The sequence below is a fragment of the Trichosurus vulpecula genome, chromosome 6 (assembly GCF_011100635.1).
Source record: "Trichosurus vulpecula isolate mTriVul1 chromosome 6, mTriVul1.pri, whole genome shotgun sequence".
Lineage (NCBI taxonomy): Eukaryota > Metazoa > Chordata > Mammalia > Diprotodontia > Phalangeridae > Trichosurus > Trichosurus vulpecula.
In genome coordinates this window covers 258430842-258451753 of record NC_050578.1, presented here as the reverse complement: position 1 = coordinate 258451753, position 20912 = coordinate 258430842, and the positions used below count along the sequence as shown (strand labels likewise).

At 41.9% G+C, this 20912-nt stretch overlaps 1 protein-coding gene across 3 annotated transcripts in view; it reads left to right on the top strand.

The window, feature by feature from the left end:
• The window catches only part of CKAP5 (cytoskeleton associated protein 5), an 88191-nt gene that overhangs the window by 5013 nt on the left and 62266 nt on the right, over positions 1–20912 (top strand). Inside the window, exons 1-3 of one of the 3 annotated variants that reach the window (XM_036762594.1) lie at positions 8939–9141; positions 15169–15402; positions 18998–19091. In XM_036762594.1, the coding sequence (XP_036618489.1) occupies positions 19035–19091 (57 nt within the window). In that variant the 5' untranslated portion in view covers positions 8939–9141; positions 15169–15402; positions 18998–19034. Of the gene's footprint in view, positions 1–8938; positions 9142–15168; positions 15403–18997; positions 19092–20912 lie in introns of those variants that run through there. The other 2 variants (XM_036762595.1, XM_036762593.1) reach the window with 2 other exon arrangements.

Below are 20912 nucleotides of genomic sequence, written 5' to 3'. Positions count from 1 at the left end.
AAAAGAAAAAGAGAAAGGTATAAAAAATGTGGTTCCATTTTGTTGTAGTTGTTTCAGTTGTATCCAGCTGACTCTTCACGACCCCATTTGAGGTTTTCTTGGCAAAGATACCAGGGTGGTTTTTCATTTCTTTCTCCAGCTCATTTTACAGATGAGAAAACTGAGGCAAATAGGGTTAAATGACTTGGCCATAGTTGCCCAGCTAATAAGTGTCTGAGGTCAAATTTGAACTCAGGTCTTCCTGACTCCAGGCCCAGTGCTCTATCCACTGTGCCACCTACCTGTCCATTTGGTTCCATACTGTTGCTTTAAAAACATGTCAAACAAATGCACTTCAAGTACATTTGGCTTTATTTTGTGTTTATTTGTACATTTACCTCCATTTTTAGATTGTATGTTCTTTGAGGACACTAACTGTGTTTTATTCATTTTTAAGGACCCTAGCAGTGTTTGCACCCTCTATAGTGTTTGCAATTACAGTAGATCTTTTTTTCTTTGTCTTGAGTATTGTCTCTTGTGTTGTACTTTTTCAGTGTGGTAGCACTGAAATCTTTTACTAAACTCTTTGTGGTCAGTTCCCTTTTTTGGTGTAAGAAAGCTTCATACTCTAGCAGCCAGTATGGATCCTTCAACTGGAAATACAAACCAAATCATATATCAAAAAGCTGGGCATAGTATGCCACCCCCTCCCCAAATTTCCAAGCCATGGGAGAAAGGCCACTTATTTTGAAGAGTATTCTAGTCTAACAAGCAAAAGTTCTCCAAAGTAATTTGGACTGCCATCCTTCTGACTCTCTTCCCAGTTGGGGTAATGGGAATGGACCTGTCTAACTAATTGTGAACCTTTTTACTATATGGTGTGGAATAGATCACTTACTACTTACTGCCCAGGACTCTTAGGTCTTTATTTGACCAAGGGGAACCTGGGGAGACTTGGCTAGGTACGGAACTTCAAGCTAAAACCTTTCCCCTTCTCTCATCACCTCCCAAATCACTGTACATCACCTCTGTTATCTTTCAGTCTCAGTACGGTCTGTACCTCTGGTTTTGAACTGGGATCTGGAAACAACTAGTTACCTCCTGCTTTCTGTCTTCTTTGGATCGCCACTTGTGAATCAGTTTTTGGTTTCTAACGTAACCTCTTCCATCATGACTTTTAAGAGTATCATTCTTTAATACTTTAGGGATATATGATTTTATCAGTACTTTCTTGACAGATACATTTCACAATTCCGCGAGAATTCAGTAGGTGGTCTTCATGTAGTACTTAGCTTGAGACTTATATCGCCAGGCAGTCCACCTGGTGGTGAAGCTGTCCGAAACTAGGTGACTACAGTTTGGGCAACGCAACAGGCCTGGTTATGAGATTTGACGTACTTGAAACGTCTCCAGCTTGGCGGCTTGTGTCCTACTAGCATAGCTTCTGGTGACCCAACGCTTTATAGTTTTTGAAGCATTTCCCTCACTTCAGACTTGTGGAGTAGTCAGTGTGCACATTATCATCAATAACCATTTTATAGATGAGGAGACTGAGGCTGTCACATGTCTGGTTAATGTAGACTTGACCATGTCCTTCTTCTAAGTGCAGTGAACACTATCATCTCTTGACTCCCACGGCTGTGTCCACCAAAAAGTGTTCTTCATTGCTCATTTTAGCCTGAATATCCTCATCCTGTGTATTGGAAGGCTATGTCAGCAGAGCCTTAGTTCTACTAGGTGTCGTCAAGCTGGGAGAGTTTTTAGGGCAGCCCGCCTGTGAATTGTGTATGTGTCTGTCTTCTAGAAGGTCAGCCTTCTAAGGGAGGAAATTCTTATCACCAAAAGATTGGTCTTAGGCTCACAGGATCCTAGATCTAGAGCTGGAAGGAACCTCAAGAGACCAGAGTCCAAGGTCACAAAGCTAAGTGTGTGAGGGAGGATTTCAACTCTGGTCCTCTGACAGAGCTGATCCTGTTTTCCATACCATGAACATGATTATTGGGGCGGTGTCCAGAAACACAAAGAGATTTGTCTTGGAATTCCAAGCTCTGACAATAGCTATGGGACTTTGGACAAGTTAGTGTGAGCTTCAATTTGAGATGAGTATAATACTTGTTTCACTGGGTTGTTGCAAGGAAAGCATTTTGCAAACTTTTAAGTGCTACATAAATGTGAGTGGTTAATAATAATGAATTGATAGTATCATCTATGGAAGGCTGGAGAATTTGTGATCTCTGAAGGTAGAGTAATCAAGAAATCAACTCTCCCATCTTCTGAAGTCTTAGAAACACTTACATTATAAAAGAATTTGCCTCTATTCCTTTAAATAGCAGCTTTTCCTAGAGCAGTTAGAATTGATTCAAGCAACTTTTTTGGAACAAATATTGTATATAGTAATCTTCAATGACAAATCTTTTAACGGAATAATAACATTCTAGAATTTTTATTTTAACATTCACAGTGCTGGTATCCTATCAACTGGATGGTTCCTTCTCAAAGACGTACTTAGAATTATTTCTTGGTAGAATCATGTTTCCTGACTCTTAAACCATTGTTTTATTCATTGGAAGATTGCTTCTGGAGTGCCTCTGGTGGGTACAACTTTTGGATTTGGGGCAAAATGTCCTTGAAATAATTACTTGAGCCACAAGGCTAGAATGGTTATTGGAAAAGTACTTCACTCTAGCAGTGCCTGATGAGGGAGGATGAATTGGGCCACACGTTTCTTCTGAGACTGTGATTTGAGGGTCATTTTCTATATATCTGGTCCCAGGTAAGACAGGCTATCATTTTTTCAAGGTAATTGAGCTAAAAGGAACAAACTATTGTATCGTGGGCACTCTCTCACCTTTCTGAACACTAATTGCAGATGGTTCTGATATGAAATGACTGATTATAGACTTACTAGTCATCTGTGGTATAGAACTTTCTTAATCAAATCATAGTATTTTAGAATTGCAAGAGACTTTAAGGAAGCTGAGGTGTAGAGATGGAGTTCCTTGCTCCAGATGATCCTCCTAGCTAGATTTTCCATTCAGTGATCTTTCACATTAAAAAGTTGTGCTTTCTCACACATTGACTTTTTCCCTGTTGTCTTTAGTTTCAAGTTGTAAACTTCTAGTGGGCAGGATTTGTCTTTTAGCATACATTTCGTATATTATGTTTACCTAGGAGATCCTCAGTAGATATCTGTGTTTTCTTGTCACCTGTAGATCCCTTCCATTTCCACATAAGCACTGTCAAACACTGCCAGCAATGTGTTCCCAAGAAGACACAGACATGATTTTGTTACATTAAAAAAACGGTGTGGAGTTTGTATTTAGGTGGTTAGAAAAGTCACCTGAATATAGGAAACATTCTTACCCAAGGATATGCAGTGGGTATTTTCATTTTGTCCAACTTATTGTTATCGGGGGGACTTTTTGTTGCCTCTAATTCTGCCAAAGACACAATGACTAGGTAGTGTAACTACTAAAGGCAGTGACTTAAGAGTTTGTGTCTCTTTCAAAAGGTATTAAAGTAACGCCAAAGATAATACCAATGGCTGGTTTCTGGGTGGAAGAATAAATTTTACAAAATCATCTTTAAGCACTGGCTGAAGTCAGGAAGACCTGAGTTCAAATGTGGCCTCAGACATTTGACACTTAATAGCTGTGTGACCCAGGGTGAGTCACTTAACTCTGATTGCCTTGCAAAAAAAAACCAAAAAAAACAACCCCCCCCATCTCTAATTGTGAAAAGGTCTGATTTGAATTAATAGGATAAAAATATATACATGTTCATTTCTAACATTAACCTGTAACTGAGACATACTTATGTTTCAGTTATTTAACATAAAAGTAAATTTTTGAAGATCAGTAAGTATTTTTTAGATTGATAAATTCTCTTAATGCGGGGGTTCTTAATCTTTTTTTGTGTTATGGACCCCTTTGGCAGTCTGGTGAAGCCTATGGACCTCTTGTTTTTAAATGTATAAAAGAAAATACATAGCATTACAAAGGAAATCAATTCCACTGAAATAGAGAATATTAAGAAACAACCGAAATCCATCATTGGATGAAAATTTTATACCTAAAATTCTGCCTATCTACAGATTTCCCATTTATGTAGTTATGCTTGACCTAAGTAAGTTTATAAATAAATAGTAAACTTTTTTCATTCAGAGGCAACATGTAGTAGATAGAGAGCCAACCTGGGAACCAGGAAAAACTGGGTTCAAATCCTGCCTCTGATACATATGGGCTATGTAACCCTGGAAAAGACACATAACCGCTCACTGCTCTAAGCAAAGAAAGTACTGATCTCTGTGAGCACAGTTTCCCCATCTGTGTGTGTATATTATTATTCATATAGTTTCCTATATTTGTGCCCAGCCTGTGGTAGAGCCTTCCCAGCTCATATAGTAAGATCAGCCACAGCAGGACACAGTGTACGTTGACCCTGACGTTGTGATGTCGTTTTGGTCTTCTTCAAGCCCGAAGGACAAAACCACAACAACATATAGTTTCCTATATAAATGAAATTATAGGTCAATCCCTATCTCTTGCTCAGAGATAGCAATGTATGCAAGTGATGAAGATGGTGTCAGGTCATATCAGATGACTTCATAAAATTAGAAGGGATAGAAAACTTAGAAGAAAATACAAGTCAGGAAAACTGTCAACAATGGGTCGGTCATTAAGCATTTACTCAATCACCTATGTGCCAGGAGCTCTGCTAAGTGCAAAAGAAACAAAGAAACAAAAACCAGGCCTAGCTGTCCAGGAGCTCCCGGGCTAATGAGGAGGGGGGCCACATGCAAACAGCTATGTATAAACCAGATATAGACAGAATAAATTGGAGAGAATCAGTAGAGGGCAGGCATAGAATTAAGGTGATTTGGGAAAGCTCTTAGAGAAGGTGAGTTTTTAGCTGGGACGTGAAGGAAGCCAGGTTGGTCAGAAGTTGGAAATGAGGAGGGAGAGCATTCCAGGCCTGGGAGACAGCCAGAGAAAATACTCAGAGAGATAAGAATATATTGTATGAAGAACAACCAGGAGGCCAAGGTCACTGGATGGAAGAGTATGTGTGGGAAGAAAATGAAAGGAAACTGGAAAGGTAGGTGGGAGCCAGGTTGTAAAGGGCGCAGAAGACAAACGGACTTTTATATTTGATCCTGAAAGCAATAGGAACCCACTGTAATTGATTGAATTGGGGAAGGGGGGACGACAGGACATGGTCAGACCTGCTTTTTATCTTTAGGAAGATCTATTTGACAGCTTAGTGGAGAATGGACTGGAGCGCTGAGAGACTTGAGGCAGGGGAGACCTACCAGCAGGCTTTGCAGTAGGCATGAGGTGGGGGCAGGTAGGTGTCAAAATGGATAGAGGGCCAGGCCTGGAGTCAGTAAGACTCATCTTCATGAGTTCAAATCTGGCCTCAGACACTCGATTTGTGACCCTGAACAAGTCACCTAACCCTGTTTGCCTCAGTTTCCTCATCTGTCAAATGAGCTGGAGAAGGAAAAAGTAAACCTCTCCAGGATTTCAGCCAAGGAAACCTCAAATGGGGTCAGGAAGAGTCAGATACGACTGGAAAAGGAATGAAAAGGCATGAGGTGATGAGCACCTGCACCAAGGTGTGGCAGTGCTAGAGGAGAGAAAGGAGCTTATAGAGAGATTATACAAAAATAGTCAAGGAACTAGCAATTATTAAGCCCTAGTTAATATGTTCCAAGTGCTCTGCTGGGTAATAGGGATACAAAGACAAAATTGATTTCCCTGCCTTCAAGGAGCTTACATGTGGGGGGGAGGGGGGTATGTGAAGGGGATACCATATGTTTATGAATAAGTAGACATGGGGCATAGACAAACTAAATAGAAAGTTATTTGTGTAGGAGGGGGAAAGAGGAAGGATGAGGCTAACACCTGGAGGAATCAGGAAGAGCCTCTTAAAAGGGGTGGCCCTTGAACTGAAATCTGAAGGGGGAGAATGCAGAGGGGTTAATGGGAGAACTGTTTTTGGACACTTGCTGGTGGCTCTGTGACCTTGGCTAAGTCAGTTAGCTAGCTACAGACTTGGTTTCCTCATTTGTAAAATGTAGTTCATTACAGTTTTTTGTGAGAATCTAACATATAAACACATATATTATGTAAATAATTATGTATATGAAGCATTATAAATCTTAAGAAGCCTTTATAAATGTCAGGCTTTATTTTTAGGCTTGACTGTGCCACTGGCTACCTGTATGACTTTACCCAAGTCATTTTTCTGAGCTCCAGCTTCCTTTTCTGTAAAATGAGGGGATTATCAAGCGTGGGAAATCTGCAACCTGGAGGCCACATGTGGCCCTCTAGGTCCTCAAGTGCAGCCCTATGACGAAATCCAAACTTCACAGAACAAATCCCCTTAACAAAAGGATTTGTTCTGTAAAACTTGGACTTCGTCAAAAGGCTGAACCCAAGGACCTAGAAGGCCACACCCAAGGACCACATGTGGCCTCAAGGCCACAGGTTCCCCACTCCTGGATTTGATAATCTTTAGGGATCCTTAAGACTCAAATGTAATGAGTCTGTGATAGTAACAAAAATCGTGTTGGACCAAATTTCAAAATGAAGATAGGTAACAATATAGGGAACAAAAAAGGTTGTCAAAAAATCAGTCATTTGGGCAGATTTATATGAAATTTTCAGGAGTTGGGTGATATAAGATATAGATCACCTTTAGCTCCTCTTAAGTTAGTTTATTTGACTTGAAGTGGGATTGTGTGTTGTCAATAAATTGGCAAGTTGTTAACACTCATCATTAATCCTTCATCCTCCAGTGGGCAGGGAGGTGGCAAGCCTTCACTGTTAGAATAAGTTGAAACCAAACAAAACACAAATGAACACTCTATAAAGAAAGAATATTGTGTTCTAATGCCTTGGATTGGTTTAGAGCTGTAAAGTCAATGGGCTTTTTCCATCTTTAATTTAAGCTAATTTATCTAGGCCAGCACAGCATTATTAGTCATTTCTTGTTCTTTGTCTTAGCCTGTTCTCATTGCATTCTGTCGGGGTTCCTACTGTGTCACTGGGAAACTATTTAATAGATACTTAACTGGGTCTCTTCCTGTGGCCCAAACTGCCATTTGTCTGTCACCTCATCACTTACCTCCCAGAAGCCAGTATATAGTACCATCCCAGTTATATGGACATCAGGTCTGGTCATCCTGAATTTAAACAGTCATTTAAGGTCAGAGCACTCGGAGGTTTGAGTCCATTCTAGTGTAAGACTGCAGAGGATTACTTTTACCTCCTCTTAGCCCCCAGGTTGGAGAAGGAAATGGCCAACCTCTCCAGTATCTTTGCCAAGAAAACCCCAAATGGGGTCCTGAAGAGTCTACACGACTGAAATGATTGAACAAAGCCCCCAGATAGTCCTAGATCTGAGTCAGAAATTGACAGGTCTTTTAGACTTGAGATAATATTGTTCTATCCTGGTCTGTCATGTTAAGATCTACTAGAGTATATTGAATTTTTGAGAGGTAGGAGCTGTAGAAGATACACAGGCTTGCCTTGGAGTCAGTAAGACTTGGGTTCAGGTCCTGCATCTGACACCTCGTTATACTACAAATTAGAGAGAAATTGCTGATCTACATTGTGGAACAAGTACTGTGTTTGCCTGCCTTGGGTGGTTCCATGTAGATGAATCACAGCTCCATACCAGACCAAATTGACTTATTAGGTTAACTACGATGTTCAAAGATCTAAAGCTGGACAGGCCATCTAGACCCAGACCGCTCATTTGACAGAAGAGGAAACTGAGGCCTAGGCAGGCCAAGAGCACGTAGGTAGAAGGTATCAAAGGAGGAATTTGAACACAAGTCCTCTGACTTCAGAGCCAGTGTTTCTCAGCTCCATAATCACCTCAGTGATCCAGCTATACTGGCCTGCTTGAGACTGAGTGCCCCTCACACCAGACACTTCCATCTCGACTCTGCATTTGAATTGGCTGCTCTAAATGCCTCCATCGCTTTTGCTTCCTGACCTCTAACTGCTGATTGCCCAGGCTTCCTTCAAGATTCAGCTCACACCTCCCTTCTCCTGTAGGAGGCCTTTCCTTCTTACATTTCTACCTTCCATTTCCACTGCATATACCTTGTATGTACATAATTATTTGCGGGTTGTCTCCAGCATTAGATTGCGAGCTCCTTGAAGCCAGCAACTTCATTTCTGCCTCTTAAGTGCTTAAGCTTGCTGATTTGCAGTACCAACTGCCAGAAGAACAGTTTAGGAATACATTTTCTCAGCATGTGATGGAGACATAAAAATACAGTGAGAAGGCCCTAGAAACAAATCTAGAGACATTCCTCCTAGGAAAGAGTCAAAACTTAATAATCAGTAAAGTGCCAGAGCCAGCAAGTCAGCTGTCCCTCTGACGTGAACTCACTGCTTGCACTAGAATTGTCTCCAAAAAGAAGCTGAGCCGGCGCCATGCGAATTTGATGTGTCCGGAGACTGGCCGGCAATCCCGAGACGGTTTCCAAAAGTTAACACTTGCTCCCTGGCCTCCGTGGTACCTGCGGGTCTCTCCCTTCTCCACCCCCCAAAAGTGAACGGACCAGAGTGGGGAGGGCTGCGCAGGTCTGGATGGCTCACCGGGTCCGGGGGCCTGGGGTACTTGGAGCTGTGGCTTCAGGTGGTCTGGGGGGCTCAGGAGCTGTACTGGCCCCGTGGGCTTTCTCCCGGGCACGTCCTCGAGAGGCGGGACTGCAGCGATGGGAACCGGCTGTCCTTTGTTTCTCGTCGGTTACCTGGACGTAGCCAGTCCCTTTGCTAGTGTCTTTGCAGCCCGGCCAGGCACGCCTTCGCGCCCGCCCCTCGCGGCCCCTTTAAGCGCCCGCTCCGAGCGTGGAGTGGGTGGGGGCGATCGTGGACGCCGGGACCGCCCGTCGCGCTCGGAGCCCCGCCCTCGAAGGAGGCGTTTCCCAGCGTCCCGCAGCCCCCATGCCGCCCGCCGGGGCTTCTGGCCGCCTCCGCCGCTGCAGCTGCCCCGGCCCGCGCCCTGCGGCCCACGGAGGAGCCTGAGCACCGGCGGCGGATGGGGGTCCGGAACCCGGCGCTAGGCCCACGAGTCTTGGCGGAGAGGAGAGGAGAGGAGAGGGGCCTCCCCGGCCTGACGAGAAGGAAGGCAGCGAAAGCGGTAAACAATGCCGGCTGCACCGAGCGGGAGCCTCGGGCCAAGAGATGCCTGGTCCTGGGCCTTGGGCCGCGGCCATCGTGCTGGCATCAGCAGGGCCAAGCCGTACTAGCTGCCTGGCGGCGCCTCCCCCTCCCGGGAAGGGGACTGCCTTTCCCGGAGTGGAGCCCAGCTGTGCCGCTGCTGGGCGGGGGGAGACGCTGGCTACGGGGCCCGGGGCCCCAACACTCAGTTCCTTGGGCTCTGGACGATGGGGGATGAGTAAGCATTAGCTTTGCAGCTCCCTAAGTGAGTGCGGCAGCTCCCCAAGTTGACCTAATTCACTGCCGGGTTTAGCTTTCTTATCCCTCCAGAGGCCTATGTTACTGTGGTCCTCTCTAGTTGGCAACTCTGTCACCTCTGGGGAGAGCTGGGTTAACCGGGTTGTCTCGTTAGGTGCAAAGGCATCAGCTCCTCACTCTTTACGGATTTTGCTGGAGGTAAACACCTCCGGGCTAGGGCTGTGAGCAGTGGCTCTAAGGGGGGCTCCCTGATTTTGCAGAGTATTCCAGTGAAGAGGGTGACTAGTCCTTGTTAATGGAGAGGATGCCTGAGGCAGGTGAGAAGTTTCGAACATTAGAAAGGATTTTCACTTTGGAGGGTTTTTTCTGCCCTTGATGGAACGATAAAAATCCCAAATTTTCTGCTACAGTTACATAATTGTGCTGCTCCTGCAGGTTAAGTGTCCTTTCTCGAAGCAGTTATAACTAAGTATCTAGTCTAGTTTTTCGTTATTGTCTTCCTTTTGTAGTCACCAGCCTTTTTGAGTCGAGCTTGCTCTTTTGTATGAAAACTGTAATTCAGAGCTGGTATTTTTAAATGGGCAAAAGTTAACTTCTCCACTTTCATTAAACTCATTCTGCCTCTGCATTAGTACCTCCTTGGCAGGAAGCAAGGGCCCAGGACTGGTAATCAAATCCAGATCTCTTGCATTGTGGTAGTGAAGAGCTTTTGTAGGTCAGGAGCTTGTGAATTAGAAATTTTTAAGTCTAATGCTATCGACAACTATCTCCCTCTACAATCTGTTTCCTTTCCCCCTCATTTCATGGTAGTTGCTGGTTTCACCTTTAAAACAGTCTGAAAACAGAATATTACAGTCAGAATACAAGGATTTAAACTAGAAGGACTCTGCAGTTGGGCCCCTAGAATAGTAGAGAGAACACTTCTAGATAGATAGCCTGCCAACCCAAGATGTGGGTTGTAGACGCCATTTTGCTAACTGACCAGCTCTGTAACTCTTGTGCGAATTGCCTTACTTTCCTTGATGGAGACCAGAGGATTGGATTAGAAAGTCACCAAGGCTCTTTCCAGGTTCTGTGATCATAGTGTCAGTCAGTACTTGTTGGTTGCTTAAACACTACAGTGAAAATTGGGTCATTTGGAATTTATCCTGGCTTTCTTGTGTGACTTGGGGAAAATCTCTGAATTTCTCTGTCAGCTGTAATCAGTAAAATCTTCCCTGGGAGTGCTTTGAGAATTGTACTTTGATTATTTTCAAGACATTTATATAAACAACATAATAAAAACATTTAAGGTACATGTTTCAGCATGTGTAAACTTCATTAATTAGGACTTTGAATTAACTTAGAAAGTTTTTTAACATGAATTAGGTAGAAGCTTATGTTAGTTTAGTAAACTATTCATATAACATGTATCTTAGTAGTGGGAGCTCTTCTCTGCACTCTCAGCCTTTGAGATACCTTGTGGCACAACTGATGACACTTCAACCTGTTTGCCTCAGTTTCCTCAACTATAAAATGGAGGGTGATAATAGCTCCTACTTTGTAGGGTTGTCATAAGGATCAAATGAGAAAATATTTGTAAAAAAATGCTTAGCATAGTGCCTGGCACATAGTGGGTGCTATATAAATGCTCCTTCCTTCCCTCCCCATCAACCCCAGGCCTTAGAATTTCATCTCCATGTAGTCTCTAATCTATCTCTACTCCTGACTTCTTTCCCCAGCTCTGTTCCACATTTCTCTGTGAGACATCTCCTCCTCTATCTCCCATTAGTGCCTCAAACTTTACGTGTTCAAAACTTGACTATTTTTGTCAGTGTTAGTCATGCTAAAACCTCATCTTTCACTCCTCCCTGAACCTTGGCCCTCATATTCACCAAATTTGAGAGTTGGAAGGCACCTTGGGGCTTTCTTGTCCAAACCATACCCCAAAGAAATCTCTACCATTGCCCACAAGTAATTGTCCAGCCTCTGCTGAAGGCCTCCATGGCCTCCTACAGCAGGTCACTGTACTCTTGGGCAGTTGTAATAATTAAGAACCCTTTCCTGACATCCAGGTGAAATTGACCTCCATGCAACTTCAACTCACAGCTCCTGGGTTTTCCCCACCCCCACTGCCCATCGAGTAGAACAGTTCTACCCTGTCCTCTTTCCTAGCCTTTCAGGCACTAGCTGATAGTTATGCACCCCTTTTCTTTTCTCTAGGCTAAACATCCTGGTTCTTTAACCAAATGTGATATGTCATGGACTCAAAGCCCTTCTTTCTGGTTGCCGTCCTCTGGGCACTGTCTAGTTTGTCAACTTTGTTCTTAAACAGTCATGCTCAGAAATTCCGTCCATTGCCAAGGCCTGTTACTTCTAACTCCAGAATGCCTCTTGGATCTGTCTCCCTCTTTTCCATTTGTACTCCTGCTATCCTAGTTCTAGGCCTTATTACTTCGTACTTGAAACTGTTACTGCAGCATCCTCCTAATGGTTTACCTGGCTTCTCCTACCCGTTCTTGTCTATAACATAAAGCGCTCTCACAGTAACTTCCCTAAGCTTTCGCCTTATCTCACTGCAAACTCTGGCCTCCGTGCCACTTCCTGGCCATCCCCGAACCATGTCATCTACTCACTAGCCATCGTTGGGACCTGGGCCTCACAACCACTTCCTTGTTGGCTGGTAGTAAACATTTACTAAGCACCTACTGTGTGTGAGCCACTGTGCTTAGTGCTGGGACTACAAAGAAGGACAAAAGTCTGCCACCAGGGAGCTCCCAGGGGATGGGGAGGATGTGCAACAAGATATAGACAGGATAAATTAGAGATAATCAGACAGTGGGTACTTGAATTAAGGGGTGTAGCACACCGCCCAGCTCATTTCCCCCACTTTCCAACCCGCGTTTTATAAGACTGTTGTGTTCTTTCATTGGCAGGTAGGCTCCTTGAAGTCTGGGACTGTCTTGTTTGCTTCTATTTGTATCCCCAGGATCTAGCACAGTACCTGGCATCTAACTGACCAGGACATAGCTCTTTAATAATGGCCTGTCAAGTCAGCACACACAAACACTTTAGCTGCCATTCACAGCTCTCCACAACATGTCCTTAGACTAGGTTTTGGTTTGTTGTTTCAGCATTTTCTCACTCTTTCCATCTATACCTTGTACTACAGTAAAGCTGCACAATTCACTGTTCTTTAAACAGTTTCTTAGATTTCCAGTTTTCTTCTTTCTTTTCCTGTATTACTTCCTATCCTAACCCCAACTGTGCCTTTTAAAAGGCCCAGCTCAAAAGGTTTTCTCTTTCATACGTCTCCCCCTGACTGCGACCCGAAAGTCATCTTTTCCCTCTGAATTTTTATAGTCTTTAATGTATAGCTCTTATGGCAAATATCCCATGTTGCTTTATATTATAGTTCGAGAAATCTAAGTTGGACAAATATTTATTAAGCACCGGTTATGTTCCAGAGTGCTGTGCACAATGTTATAGGTACAGAGATTTAACAAAGGACACACAGTCTCCCCCTTAGGTAGCTTACATTCTGTCTTCCCTAGGAGGAGGATATGTGCACACAGATTAGGATGAGACAAAGCAGGAAATGATAAGGGATAAAGGCTAGATTCCAACAAAGTGCCTGGGAAGTTTTAAGGGAAAAAACCCTTTCAGCTGGGAAAGTCAGGGGAGGTGTCTCCAAGGTAGCACTTGAGGGGGCCCTTAGAGCGAAGAAAACATTCTGGAAGAAATCGAGTTAAGGGGAATGTGAAATAGGACTGGAGAGTTAGGTTGGAAACACATTATAGAAGATCTTAAATGCCAGGCTAAAGGTTTATATTTTATCCTAAAGTTAATAGGGAACTATGGAAGATCTTACCGTATTTTACCGCATAATCATCACACACTGTTTTATAACCTTTCATCGAGTAATCGTTGCATGGTATGATTCTGTTCAGGCTGCTTAAAAGGTAAACAGAGCAGCAGTGTATTCACCAGTGGCATATGGATACACATTTATCTCTCTCCAATGGCAAGCTGAAGCCTAGAAATCTCAGGGCATGGGCATTGTCAGTGTTTGATTTTTTTTCTTCAGTATTCGATTTTAACATATATTCACGAGTGTTTCGTACATCCTAATCTTGCACCAAAGACAGTTTAGTAATAAACGATTTTTAAGTAATACTGGCACAGATTTTTAAAGCTTCACATAATGGTCGCACCCCACCTTTGCTGGTAAAACCTGTGATGATTATGCAGTGAAATGCGGTATCTCTTTTCCTTCCTCTATGGGTTTGTAAGCTCTCTGATAGCAATGAACTCTTAGCCATTTTTGTATTCCTTGTCTATTAAATGCTCTAATAAATATCTGTTGAATGAATGAAAATTGGGATGGAGTGTCTTAAATTATTGAAGAGAACAAAGCCTTTTGCCAGCTACTCGAGCACTCCTACAAGCAGCCTGTCATGCTTCATTTCACACAGTAATCTGTAGTTGTAGTGAAATGACATGAGAGTCACTAGGCCCTGGATGGACTACTGGCCCTGCCACTTTATGACTAACTTTGTGGCCTTGGGCAAGTCCCTTATTCCTTCTCAATTTATTCACTCATCTAAAAACTAGGGATAAATGCCACCTGCCCAACTACCCCACTGGTTTGTTCAAAGTTGATGATTGTAAATGCACGTTAGAAAGTATTTCTACAAATATAAGGTATTAATTATAAATAATCCTTATCTCTTCACTAAAAATAACCTGAGGCCCTTTCCTGAGCAGTACTTTGTTCATCTAGTTTCAAGTATATAATTGAAGGTAATAACTTTAATTTCTTTTAAAATATACATTTAAATTTGACCTTAGATTGACCTTCCCTTGGTTCAAATTGTTACCCTCAAGATACAGAAAAACCAGAGGAAAACCTCCATCACATTACACAATCCCTCTAACTGATGGAAGGTTAGGGGCAGGAGAATGTGCTCTGCATATGGAGGTGCTTATGCTGATGAAAGCAGAGGTCTGTTCTTAAATTGGAGGCTACAAACTGGGTTTTTTTTTTCTTTTAGCCTTTTTTATAGCTGTATCAGTATAACTGCTTTCTTTTGCGATCCTTCTATGTATTTTATGCATTTAAAAACATTATTCTGTGAAGGGCTCCCTAAGTTTCACCAAACTGTTAGAGGGGTTTCTGCTACAAAAGGGTACAAACCCCCACTCTAAAATATAGTTTAGCACGTTCATTAGTGACCTAGCCTCTTCCCTTTGTCCCCCCACCCCTCCACCCTCCAATGTGTAGCCTTCTGAAAAGTCTTTTTTTTACCTTTCTCTCTGACTAACTCCTGAGGAGAGGTGATGGTTGCTTTACAGTTAAGAGCATTTACTTTAAGAATGTGTCATTACAGTTAGAACTTTGTTGTTCTAAATTACATTCTAGTGTTGAAAAATTAAGTTTTTTACTAACTTCTAAAATGCCTTCAAACTATAAATTTGGGGGAGAGAAACTGTTTCCAAGGTCTTCAGACTTTAGGCATGTGTCTTATGATTGAAATAAAACCAAGTGTCTCATAAAATCTGGGTGCTTTTATTTACAAAGTTTGTTTTATTCAGCTGCATTTAGTGTCTTGTTATTTGGGATTTTCAATGTGTTCTGTGACTCTGCTTTTTATATATACCGTCTAACAGGAGGGGGAGGGCCTTTTGAAATAATGTGTGCAGTATTTGTTTATACCTGTGACCTTGGGGATTCTTTTTTGTCTACTTTTACTGTGTTTTCTTCTTTCAGGATCTGATGTCCCAAGGCAAGGACTTATCATGATTAAAAGGAATGAAAGTGTCTACTGTCAGTTGCTAGGTTTTGACTCCAGACCATAATCCTGTTCATAAAAATCCAGGGATTTTTGACTACAAGGCTTAATGAAAGTCTCACTCAAATGAACTGTGCTGAGTCTGGTAGTTTATATATTTGAACAGCTAACTTCTCTTGGAGAGGTGTGTGCATGCATATATACTTGTACAGGTATGTATAATCTACACAAATTCCCTGATTTTAGATGCTGATTTTGAACAGTATACATATATAAAATCCACAACATATGTATGTTTATCTTGGTACTCTGAAGATCTTTTCATTTTCTGTGGTATGTTCTTTTAAGTTATGGTGCTATTGGGTAATCATTGTCATGGTTACTTTTTTTTTTTTAATAACCCTCTATTTAAAGAAAAAGTGACCCTGGTATAGTAGGTAGGGGCTGCAGGGCTTTAATCCCAGAAGATCTGGGCTGAAATCCTACCTTTAACACTGTATGGCTACGGGCAAGTCATTTCACCTGCTTGTGAAACTTAGACAACTCCCCAAAACTTATCTTCTGGTTACTGTTTTACACCAGGAAATAAAAGCGCTTCTGTTAAAAAGTTACTTTAAAACAAAACAAAAGCGTCTCACCTTAATTGAGCCTTAAACCTGATGCATTTCTATTTTAAGAGTTACTATATTAGAACTTCTCATCTGTACCCCTCATACATCTCTCAATTGCCTTTTTGGCTACCTGCAATTTAAAATCTGCAGTGAATATGGCATTCTATGGTCACTGGCCATATACATGTTTTCCCAGCTGAAGTCCAAATTGCTCTCTACTTCCTATTCCATTCTGGGCCTAGCTCACTGCTCATCTTCAATGTTTATTGAAAATACAGGTACTGATGGATTAATTTAATTTAATGATGTACAGCTCTTGGAAAGGGATATGGGCTGGTTGTGTAACAGACTGCTGAAAAGAATACCCATCAACTGTTTAAAAAACAGCAGAAGGAATCCTGTTGGGTGGCTCCTCTGTGGAGGATTTATGGGAGGATCATAGACTTTGGGGACAGCTAGGTGGTGCAGTAGAGAGAGTGCCAAGTCTGGAGTCAGGAAGACTCACCTTCCTCATTTCAAATCTGGCCTCAGAACTTAGTAGCTGTGTGACCCTGGGCAAGTCGCTTCACCCTGTTTGCCTCAAGGCTCATCTCTAATTTCCTACAGTCAAGTAGTTTGGAGTTTTTTTGGTCTAGACTTAAAACAAGAATCAGGATGGGGCAAATGATAAGTTGTTCACCAAATTCTAGAACACCACAACTGGGGGTACCCCTTGAAGTTTAAAGGAAATAAAATATTTAATCAAAAGAAAGTATTTTGCATAGAAAAACGTATACTAAAAGAATCTGGTAATCTTAAGCTATAGCCCAGAAAATAAGTTTGAGAAAGGTTTAAATAAGTTATTAAGCACTTCATGTGCCTTAGCTGGAGATACAAATAGAAAAATGTAGACAGCCCTTGTTCTCAAGGAGTTCATAGTCTAATTTAGGAAAATAAAACATTAAAAGAAAGTTCAACTGTAGAGTATATGGATAGGCAGGGGTTGGGGAGGCTGTGACAAGGGGTCCTTAGGTAACATAAGTAAGTCAGATGAAAATTTGGGGAGACTTGCAGGGCATGGAAGCAGGACAAGTAGTGAGGCTCAGTAGCCCTCCTGGTCATTCAAAGGAATAGATTTGTTGACTGCCATAGAAGGGTTAGAAGTATAACCTGTGACCATGAAAAGGTTTTTTTTTCTAAACTAGCAGGCCAATTGAACATCAAATTTATAGCCTCACTTAGCACCAACTAAACCCCTATAAAGCCCCTATAAAGAAAGTTCTTCTAAGCTCAGTTTTCCTACAGTAAATGAGTATTTAGCCCCATAGTCACCACCTGAACATTCTTTGTTCTTTCCTTGACCATTTCTCAAAAATAGACTTAAGTGCCTTGTGGATAGGGACTTTTTCATAATTTTTTCCTCTCTAGTCCTCAGCCTAGCACAGTGCCTTGAGCAATATAGATATTTCATGTTTGTTTAATGGAATATTGATGGGAGGTTTCATTTGTTCCCTCACTTTTTTTTAAAGTTGGGCATGCTGTTTAATTTCAAAACAGTTTACAAAATAAGTTTTTAACTGTCTTGATACCTCTTCTCTATACTCTCTCGGTGACATCATCAGCAGTTCCTATGGGTTCTATTATCTCTACACAAATGACTTTAGGTCTGTATAGCACCCTAGTCTCTTCTGAGCTCCAAGCTTGCAATGCTATCTGTCCGTTAGACATCAGATGTCCTGTAGGGATCTCAAAATTCACCCTGTCTAAAATAGAACTCATAATCTTTCTTCTGAAACCATCCCTTTTCCAAACTTCCCTTTTTCTGTCATACCACTATCCTTCCAGTCACCTAGCTTTCCAACCTTGGAGTCATCTTTTGAGACTTCATTCTCCTTCACCCCTCTGGATCCCAGAGAATTTCTGATCCTTGAGGCACAATAGGGAGCCACTGGAATTGTTGGCATGGTCAAGTCTTTGCTCACTAAATTTGGCAGCTGTGTGGAAGAAAGATTTATGGCAGAGACATGAATGAGGAGACTGTTGGGTTAATGTAGGCTGAGTTAATAAGGGCCTGAACAAAGGTAGTGCCTTGAGGAGTCGAGAGGATGGGCCAGGTATCAGACTTGTAGAGGTCAAGGTTATTTTCTCCCCTCTTCCCTTTAGGCACTCCTCAGCCCTGTCAAACTGGCCTTACTGCTCTTCTTCATACACAGGATCCATGCCTTTGACCTGGCTGCCCCTAGAACAGGGTCTCCCTTTCTGTGCTGCTTAGAATCCCTGGGTTGGATTCAGATTAGATGCCACCTTCTTCCTGATCCTGCTCCCCACTCTCCCAAATACTAGTAGTGCCTTTTACCTGAAATTGCCTTGTAATTCTCTTTTAAATATATTTTATATTTAGAACAGGTAGAATTTGAGCTTTTTGAGGTGTGGAGTTATTTTTTAAATCTTTGTATCCCCAATAATAAGTTCTTAATAAATGCTGGTTAATTCACAGGTCACTTATATGGAAAAATAATTGCAGAAATGACATCAATTGAAATTGTTTGATTTTGGCTGGTTGTACATAAACCAGTATTGGATAGTCTGTGGGGTCTATCAACAAATGTCTATTAAGTGTCTGCTCTGTGTCGGGCCCTAGAGGTATAAAAACAAAAGCAAAAAAAACAGTCTTGTCCTTAAGGAGTTTACAGACTATGGGAGTAGGGATAGGACATGTGCATATTCTGTACGTAGATATATACAAAATAGATCCAAAGTGATTTTTTGCGGAAGGCACTAGTTGCATCAGGAAAGGCCTGTATTTGTTCACTTTCACTGAGTTCATGAACTCGGACAGACTTCAAGAGATAAGGATGGAAAGACCTGGTGTGCTGTGTTCCATGGGGTCACAAAGAGTCGGACATGACTGAACAGCCACGACACTGAATTCTTTTCCAAAGCCTTGTTGCTTGAGTTCATCAGGCTCCATTCAGAAAGCTATAAATTATAGATCTCTGCACTCTCTTATGTAATGGCTTAAAAGTATTTCTTCCTTTCACATTAGGTTTTGATTGTCCATCTTGTTATGCAGTACTAATAGAATGAAGTAAATATTTGACCATAAGTTATATTCTTGACTCTTTGTGCATGTGTGGTATGATAATGTTCTCATTTAAAAAATAACTCTTTTAAGAAATTGCCTAAAGTTAATAGGTGCCTGTTTTTACCTGACCAGGAATTCTTCTTCATTCTAAGAAGAAACTGGACACACAATGGGAGACGACAGCGAGTGGATGAAACTGTCGGTTGATCAGAAATGTGAACATAAGGTGAGGTTCTTTTCCCTCCATACCTTCACTATATTTTCTGTCATTGACTTACCAGCACTTGGTGGTTTGTTAATTTGGAAATAGTTTATGTTTGTGGTATACCTCTGTGCCAAAATTTGTTTAAAAATCCTGTATTTCAGAAACACTGACCTGCCCAGGTGTGTTATAGAGGATTTTCTAAACAATATGTGGGTGGTCACACTCTGATTAATTGTAATGACTCATCTGGAGAAGAGGTGTTGGGACGCACGATCATCCTCTCTGTAGAGAGGTGGGGAACAGCAATGGCGCAGAAGCTTTCTTCTTCACTGTCTGGTTGTTAGGGGAAGTTCAGGGGTTAAGATATTGACAAATGTCTAATTTAAAAATTACGTAGCATTAAACTTTTAGAACAGGCTGCTCTGGGCATGAGGTGGGGAACTGTTGAAAAGGAGATTTGGGGACTCTTCAGATTTTACTTTAAATGTGGTTTGCTAGTGAAGTTGCAGGCATGTTATACCCACAAAATGTCAAGTCATTGAATTCAGTAAGCATAAACCTAAGGGTTTAAGGGACACAGCAGGTAGGGGAGTAGATAATAAGTGTGTAGGCCTGGGAGTAGGAAAACTGGGGTTAAAACACTCCTTCTGACACTTCAGCCATGTGATCCAGCAAGTTACATTAACAGCACAGTGCCCCCATCCGGCTCTTGAGGGGTGTTGAGTTGCCAATCTGCATCATTAGAGGGAGTTTCTATACAGGGAGTAGCCCACAGGGATTTAAAAAAAAAAAAAGAATAAAAAACAGTTTACTCTGTGTTTATGTGCCAGGCACTGTTCTAGGGCCTGAGTATACAAAGTGAGGTAGTCCCTGCCTTCTGAGAACTTAGATGCTAATGGAGGAGACAACCAGAGGAGTGGTGACTGGAGAAGGTAGTTTTGGTCTGGATTAGCGATCTGGCCAAGCAGCCAACCCTAGAGGGATGGGGAGGTAGAAAGTGGAGATGAAGGTGGGTGGGAGGCAGCAGGAGGACAGATGGCAGGATGCCCAGTGAGATGTCTAGAACATGGAGAAGCAGGCGAACCTTCCAGGCCTTTGGGAGAGCTCAGTGATCTCCCACTGTAAACAGAAGGGTTTGGTCTGATAGGGGGCTCATTTTAAAGCCAAATAACCTTTTATATCTATATTCACCATTCAGCTCAAGAAGATTCTAACTTTACTCTCAATTTACGTAAAACACGACCCCCAGTCAAACATACCAAGAACATTACTAAAAACTTGCCTGGCTATAGTTTCCTCAGACTACGTTTAATTTGTAGCTAAGACATTGAGAGGCAACATAAAGTTTACTTTCTTTCTTTAATCGATAGTTATTTTTATAAATACTGGTTATTCCATTATTTAATCTTACCCACCTCTCATTTCTTTCTAATCTCACAAATATTTATTGGATAAAGAGGCAAAAATTATAGGACTTGAAAAGCTTTTTGCTTTGATTTAAAATTTGGGAGAACTAATTTTGCCCCTGTGGCGCTATTCTGCTTAACTCTATGAGGCGTCTTTCAAAGTCGATTGACCCGGTTACTGAAAATCTTACAGAACCACAGACCTGTAATGGACTCCTTTATAATATAGACCATTTGAGTCCAACCCATGTCTGAATAAGAATCCCTTCTACAATATTTCAGGCGAGTGGGCACCTGGCTTTTCGGGGAGACCTCTTGAGGTGGAGCACACTTCCTATTGAAGCGTGAATTGTTAGGAAGTTTTTCCTGTAGCTATTAATGATGTCAGTTAGTGCTAATAATTTTACCTTGCTTCGCTATTGAGAAAAAGGGTTTT